This window comes from Trichomycterus rosablanca, chromosome 23 (assembly GCF_030014385.1).
Source record: "Trichomycterus rosablanca isolate fTriRos1 chromosome 23, fTriRos1.hap1, whole genome shotgun sequence".
Classification (NCBI taxonomy): domain Eukaryota; kingdom Metazoa; phylum Chordata; class Actinopteri; order Siluriformes; family Trichomycteridae; genus Trichomycterus; species Trichomycterus rosablanca.
Window position 1 is genome coordinate 6,310,459 of NC_086010.1, and position 7,966 is coordinate 6,318,424.

The following is a 7,966-nucleotide window of genomic DNA, read 5'->3' on the forward strand; positions in this document are numbered from 1 at the left end:
GTGGATTTATAAACCCTGAACTTGTCTGTGCCTTGTGAGTTCTGCAGTTTTTTAGATGTTTGTTTGGGTGCTTTCGTGACTTTGTGGGTATGCTTTTAAAACAGTTCTGAGAAGTGGTCCTCAACCACCAGGCTACAGACCAGTACCAGTCCATGGGTCATTTATTACCAGGCTGCACAAAAAGAATAAATAATTAGAGATTGCTACAAAAGCACTAAAAACACTGCTTCCATTTCCAAAATTCTATCTTTATGAAGTGGGATTTTCTGCAGTGACAGCAACCAAAACAAAGTAACAGAGTAGACTGGACGTAAGGAACACACTTCAGGTGTTTTTGTTTCCTATCACCTCTAGGTGGGAGCGTCTCGTTGCAGCAACAAAAGCTCAGGGTTCCCACTGATTTCCCGTCACTGGTGAGTAGTATTGTTATGCACTTTGAGTTTTTATTATGCCCGATGTATAATTTTATTTTTAATCCTCCCGCCCCTGCCGGGCTGTGAAACTATATTTTATATCAAACCTGTCCATGACGCAAAAAAGGTTGGGGACCGCTGGAATCTTGGTAAGCTGGCCACTTCTGGGTAGGTTTATCACTTTTTTCTCGAAAAAAGGGATAATGGTTCTCACTGTGGTTTCCTAAAGTCCCAGAGCGTTGAAAATGCTTTTCATCTTTAATAAAATAAAATGATTATTAGATAATTACTTTTAGTTTGATAGCTACTTACTGCTGCTCAAGTATTGGCTTCCATGTCAATAATGAACACATCATCATCATCCGAGTCAAAATCATTTTGGTTTTGCATCCCTCCTTTTTTGGCTTGACCTTTCTCCAGCTTCTTCTTAGTCTTTTTCAGACTCCACCTGCCCCCTGAACCAGAGGCTCCATTTTCCACCACTAGCTGTTGGATCTTCTCCAGGAGGTCACAGACCTGAGTGTTACTGTGATGCTTCTTGTTGTTGAGAACATGATATCTATTTCCACATTTCTCCAGAAGCCATTTCAGGGCTTCACCTTCACTCTCAATGTACAGCTCAATTCTTCTGTCTCCCAACCAGTCTCCACAAGTGAACAGTACCAGGGTCTGATCCCAGACTGAGCATCCAAACAGCTTCATGTGATCCTCCACAGCTCTTTTCTCTTCTTCTTTAAAAGAACTGTCTAAACGAAGAACCAGTAGGAACATAACTGGTCCAGAGGTCATAAAAATACTCTTAGCGATTTCCTGTTTGTTCAGTTGTGGGGTGTGTTCCATTGTAAGATGCTTCCACCATCCTGGTGTGTCCACTACAGTGAGCAGCCTTCCCGCTACTTCTCTGTATCTTTTTACACACTGAGTGGTTCTTCCTGATCCAGACTCCTCTGAGTCGAGAATGGTGTTGCTCGTTGAGGTTTTTCCAGCTTCACCATAGCCGAGCAGAATAATACTGAGCTCAGACAGATGATGTCCAGCACCTATCAAAACACAGTGACATGAACTAGGTTAAAAACACATAATGATACGTCATGCTGAATGTTATTCAGATTTTAATGCAAATTTTAATGAGCCAGAACGAGAACATGAACAAAAAACAGTTTCTAAATGATGAGTTTATTTACTAAAACGGTTATTTAACACCTACACCAATCAGCCATAAAATTAAAACCACCTCCTTGTTTTTTACACACATTGTCCATTTTATCAGCTTCACTTACCATATAGAAGCACTTTGTAGTTCTACAATTACTGAATGTAGACCATCTGTTTCTCTGCATGCTTTCTTAGCCCCCTTTCATGCTGTTGTTCAATGGTCAGGACCCCCACAGGACCACCACAGAGCAGGTATTATTTAGGTGGTGGATCATTCTCAGCACTGCAATGACACTAACATGGTGCTGGTGTGTTAGTGTGTGTTGTGCTGGTATGAGTGGATCAGACACAGCAGCGCTGCTGGAGTTTTTTAAACACCTCACTGTCACTGCTGGACTGAGAATAGTTCACCAACCAAAAATGTTCAGCCAACAGCGCCCCATGGGCAGCGTCCTGTGACCTCAGATGAAGGTCTAGAAGATGACCAACTCAAACAGCAGCAATAGATGAGCGATCGTCTCTGACTTTACATCTACAAGGTGGACCAACTAGGTAGGAGTGTCTAATAGAGTGGACAGTGAGTGGACACAGTATTTAAATCCACTCATACCAGCACAACACACACTAACACACCACCACCATGTCAGTGTCCACCACCTAAATAATACCTGCTCTGTGGGGGTCCTGACCATTGAAGAGCAGAATGAAAGCAGGCTAAAACAGTATGTAGAGAAACAAATGGACTACAGTCAGTAATTGTAGAACTACAAAGTGCTTCTATATGGTAGATGGAGCTAATAAAATGGACAGTGAGTGTAGAAACAAGGAGGTGGTTTTAATGTTATGGCTGATCAGTGTCTCAGAAAAAGATGTGAATATTTAAGCAAGTATTAGCTTTTCGGTTAATTAAAAGGGGTGTTCATATACTTTTGGCCATTTAGTGTATTTAAATTGACTTACCTTTTGTTGATCCTGCCATTTCTCCACGTTTCTTTACCTTCAACTTCATTTTAGACCTCTTCTCCACTAATCTCCATCTCCGTGTCACTTCTTTGTTTGTCCTTTGGTCCATTTCATAATGAAGGCCCTCATTTTCCGCCACCATCTCCTCGACCTTCTCAAAAAGCCCTGTAACCTGACTCCCGTCAACCAGATTCTTGTTGTTGAGGATGTAATACCTGTTTCTACACTTTGCAACAAGGAGCCTTAAGTCCTTCCCTTCACTTTCAATATACTGCTCAACTGTTACATCCCCCAGCAGATCCGCATGAGTGAACAGAAAAATGGTATGGTTCCAGACTCGCTCACCCAGAAGATCCATATGTTCCTCAGTTGATTTCCTTTCCACCTCGGTAAATGGCATATCTAAGCGTAATGTCAGGAGGAAAGCATGAGGTCCTGGTGGACACAAAGATGCACTGCGCAGGATTTCTAGCTTATCCAGGTCTGGGGTGTCTCTTGTCGAGAGGGTCTTCCACCAGCCGGGTGTGTCCAGCACAGTAATCAGTTTTCCTGCCACCTCACTCTGAGTCTTCCCACATTGTGTTGTTCTTTTACAGTCAGAGTTCTCATTTCCAAAGATGTTGTTCCTGACTGAAGTCTTTCCGGACCTTCTGTAACCCAAGAGTACCATTCTTAGGGTAGATAGGGAGGAGTGACCTGGATTCCATAAAAGAAAGAAAGAAAGAAAGAAAGAAAGAAAGAAAGAAAGAAAGAAAGAAAGAAAGAAAGAAAGAAAGAAAGAAAGAAAGAAAGAAAGAAAGAAAGAAAGAAAGAAAGAAAGAAAGAAAGAAAGAAAGAAAGAAAGAGGGTTTATTTTGAGGGATCTTCAAAAAGTATCCACACTTTTATATTTTAATTGGAAACGGTGAGGGCGGGAGGAGTAGTAATTGGTCGTGTCTAAGAGACTGAGAGAGAGCTTATAGTCTGGATTCTGCGCCATCTGATTTCCACCTTCCAAGAAGATTTTCATGTGATGATGATGTTAAAGCAGCGGTTGTCACAAATGAGTTTATGTGCCATGCCCCTCTCACCGGGAGCACATGGAGGTGTTTTGTTTTTTGGGTAAAGCCAATGCCCCCACTATCCTGATTCGTCAATGAAGCTAATGATCCACAGCTGCTCCTTGTTTTAGAGGTAACGCTCAGAGCATGTAAGTCGGTCATGTCGGTTTGCTTTCTAGCTCGTGTTGGTTTGGTATGGATTGGAATGCTGTTGTCTAGTCCATGCTCTTGTTAGTCCATGCTCTTGTTAGTCCATGCTCTTGTTAGTCCATGCTCTTGTTAGTCCATGCTCTTGTTAGTCCGGTCTTGTTCATTTGCTCCTGTTCATGCTCAGAAGTCTTGTTTAGCGTGAGTCTTGTTCATGTTTTGTGTTAGCCTGTTAGCTTAGCTTAGGGTTTGTTTTGTTTATTAGGATTTTAACATCATGTTCCACACTTTAGGTTACATTCATGACAGGAACGGTAGTTACCCATTACACAAGGATCATCACTTCACAAGGTTATATCGAACACAGTCATTGACAATTTTGTATCTCCAATTCACCTCACTTGCACGTCTTTGGACTGTGGGAGGAAACCAGAGCTCCAGGAGGAAACCCACGCAGACACGGGGAGAACATGCAAACCCCACACAGAAAGGACCCGGACCGCCCCACCTTGGGATTGAACCCAGGACCTTCTTGCTGTGAGGCGACAGTGCTACCCATTTAGCCACCGTGCCGCCCTAAGTTAGGGTTTAGGTTTGATTAGGTTCATGTGTCGTGTTTAGATTAGCGTTAGCATTTATCATTAGCTTAGGTCATGTGTTAGTGTGTCTTGTCTTGTGTACCCTTGTATTGTGTTTTGTTATTATTAAATGTTTTGTTAAACATCTCTGCGTGTGTATCTGCCCCCTTTTGTCACATTAGCCCATCATTACAGTGGTGCATCAGTGGCTACGCGCTCAACCAAAAAAAATTTTTGCGAATGCCATTTTTAAAAGTTGGTACGACACTAAGAAAAATGCATTGAAAGGTAACTAAGCAGAAAAGTAATGTCATTTGTTTTAATATTATTAATAAATAGAGTACCTTCACATATTTCTTTTTGTTTCTGCATCATCATCCTCTTCTTATCGGCTTCCTCCTCCATTACCCTCCTCATCTCTTTTACTTCAGTCAGACACTTTCTGTTCACTTCATAATAACAGCCGCCGTTTTCTGTCACCATATCCTCGATCATTTCCAGCAGCTCCTTGACCTGACTACCACTGCATCTGTCAATATTCAGAACGTGATACCGGTTTCCACATTTATTCACGAGCCACTGTAGAAAGCTCTCTCCCTCACTTCTGATACGCTCCCCGACAGTCTGATCCTTGAAATGATCTCCATAGGTGAACACAACCATCATGTGGTTCCAGATGTCCTTTCCGAGAAGCTCCAGGTGCTCCACCGCTGATCTTCTGTGCCTCTCTTTGTACGCTGTATCTACACGTATGACTAGAAGAACAGCATGAGGTCCTGGTGCACAATGAGCCATACTAAGCACCAGCTCCTGTTTCAGAAATGCAGCACTCTCACTAACGAGAAAGTTTTTCCACCATCCTGGTGTGTCAATTATAGTGACAAGTCTTCCGCCTGCCACTCCACGGACCTTCATGCACTTAGCAGTACTCTTTGGGGATGGAATCGGTCTGCATAGAATGGTGTTAGCTAGAGAGGTTTTTCCAGATCCTCTGTTCCCAAGCAGCACAATTCTGAACTCGGAGATGAACTGACTTGCTACAAGAGCAAAGGATCACATTGTTAACATCAACGTGTATATTCAGGTAAAAATGCACACACTAAATACCACTCTTTACTGCTGGGCGCTTAAGTGGGGCAGCAGTAAAACACGCTAGAACACCAAATCTGACATCTCAAACTCAGAATCTAAGCTCTGCTAAAAGCAGGCTGGGCGCCTAATCAAACAATCATTGGCTTGTTGTTCAGGGTGGGTGCTGGAATAGATTCCTTATAACTGATGCAATTATGACCTCTGCTGGCTAATCGATGCACCTGCACAGTGACATGGGATAATGGAATCAGGGTGTGTCTCTCTGTACACAAAGCTGATCTGCATATGAACTCTCCTTATGCAGATGAAAAGATGCAGTCGGGTACTGCACGCGTGTCGGAGGGGGCGTGTGTCAGTCAAGGCTCTCCTCAGTCAGGGTGGAGGTCAACATCAGTAGAGAGGAAGCATAATGCAATCAGGTAATTAGATACGACTAGAATGGGAGGAAAATTGGGGAAAATTCAATTACCTGATAGCATTACACCCCACCTGCTTCTGACCTTCACTCCTGACCGAGGAGCGCCCTAATACACTACAATACCCTAACAAACTTATAAATCTATGTTTTTTTAGACATCACTTGGTGCACATAGGCACAGAGCCAAACTGATGTCACAAAGTTGTAAGCATATAATTTATGTTATAGCATACACAGTATACATTAGTTAGCACTGGGAAAGGCTGAAATACCAGAACTAATTCATTTAGATGGATGTCCACATACTTTTAGCCATATAAAACTAATATAGTTCTAGTGGGTAAGGTACTGGACTAGTAAGCAGAAGGTTGCTGGTTCAAACCCCACCACTGCCAGGTTGCCACTGTTGGGCCCCTGAGCAAGGCCCTTAACCCTCAATTGCTTAGACTGTATGTTGTACTGTACATCGCTTTGGATAAAAGCGTCTGCTAAATGCCGAAAATGTAAATCTAATAATTTAGTTACTACATTAAGAAAACAGTTATATTTTTGTAAGGTGATATAGAGGGCTATTAATTGTTCATTGTGCTTTATTTTGTCAGAGAAAGCATATCTAATAATAATAATAATAATAATAATAATAATAATAATACATATTTTATTGAAGTTTTATATATCTGATTAGAAAACGTTTGCTTCTAAACCAATAAAATTGTTTTCCTGAACAAGATCTGGATCCAGCACTAGGACCAAATCACTGGAAAATGGGTAATGCCATGGTGCCATAAAACCCTGAGTACAAGTCAATAAAGCTATTGTCCCTTTGAAACAGAAGATATTTGGAACTTACCAAACTGAGGACTTACACCACAAGTAGCCATTGTCACTCCTCCATAGAGATCTGCAAGCTCAGACACAGCAATATTTACTTCTCATATGCATGCCATTAGCTTCTGGTTTATATTCTATAGTCTTTTTCTAAAAATGATTCATAAATAAGGTATGAACAACAAGTCCTTACCTCATGCCACCTGCCCTAGAGTTAAGTATGATGTGAAATAAAGCGTATAGAGTTTCACTACACAAACCACCTGAGGAAACCAGTCAGATGAGCCCTTGTTTATGAATATTCACCTTACGCAGCACTCTGTTACCCAAGCATGGCTGGATACTTTTAAAACCCACAGGCAAGGTCAGTGCTGGTCGAACCCATATTTACCACACTTACTTCAGCTCCTTCAGCAATCGTACATCATGTTAAATAACATTTTGCCTGTATTTGCCTGTACTTTTTCACTTTCTTAATCTTTCCAAAACACACTGATGCATTCTGTATTTAGCACGATGAGAGGAGATAGTCACAAGGACATTCTGCACAGACATACACTACATGGAAATGGCCTAATTTACACCATATGACTGAGCTCTGGTGTGCAAAGTGAGGGCTGTAAAGACACAGTTTGATAGGCTTGGTGTGGAGAAACACCCAGATGTCAACCCCACTGAACTGGAACTAAACTAAACTTGAACAATAATTTCGAGTCAAGCCTTCTTTTCCGATATTAATGCCCAACCTAAAAATGCCCTTATGATTGAATGGGCACAGACTTTGAAAGACAAACATCAGAAATCCAGATGCTGTTATAGCCACAAGGGGAGATGAACTCTTGAAATTAAAGCCCATGGTTTGGGAATGGGCTGTCCAACAAGCTTATGATCAACTGTTCACATACCTGTACCTTTTTTCTTCATCGTAATTTAGATGTATCCAATTCCATATTATTTATTTATTAGGATTTAACATCATGTTTTACACACTTTGGTTACATTCATGACAGGACAGGTAGTTACAGGTTACACAAGATTTATCAAACACAGTCATGGACAATTATGTGTCTCTAATTTACCCCACTTGCACGTCTTTGTACTGTGGGGGGAAACCCACACAGACACGGGGAGAACATGCAGACTAAACACAGAAAGGAGCCGGACCGCTCCACCTAGGAATCGAACCCACCGAGCCACCGTGCCGCCCACCCAATTTCGTATTACAGTTGCAACCTCACTGCATGTACGACACCCATGTGCTATGCCATACGTTCTGTGTTTCTCCACTGCCTCCACTTTGATCACCAGTTGCCTTATCAGAAAATACAAATA

The 7,966-nt window shown here is 41.8% G+C and overlaps 1 protein-coding gene across 1 annotated transcript; it reads right to left on the bottom strand.

Annotated features, from left to right (window-relative positions):
• Positions 1 to 731: 731 nt before the first annotated feature.
• On the bottom strand, positions 732 to 7,558 carry LOC134300770 (GTPase IMAP family member 8). Its single transcript, XM_062985192.1, has 5 exons — positions 7,540 to 7,558; positions 6,657 to 6,707; positions 4,641 to 5,333; positions 2,529 to 3,227; positions 732 to 1,453 (listed from the first exon to the last, which is right to left on the bottom strand). Exons 1-5 carry the CDS (start codon positions 7,556 to 7,558, stop codon positions 732 to 734), a joined length of 2,184 nt encoding a protein of 727 aa, XP_062841262.1.
• Between the last annotated feature and the right edge of the window lie 408 nt (positions 7,559 to 7,966).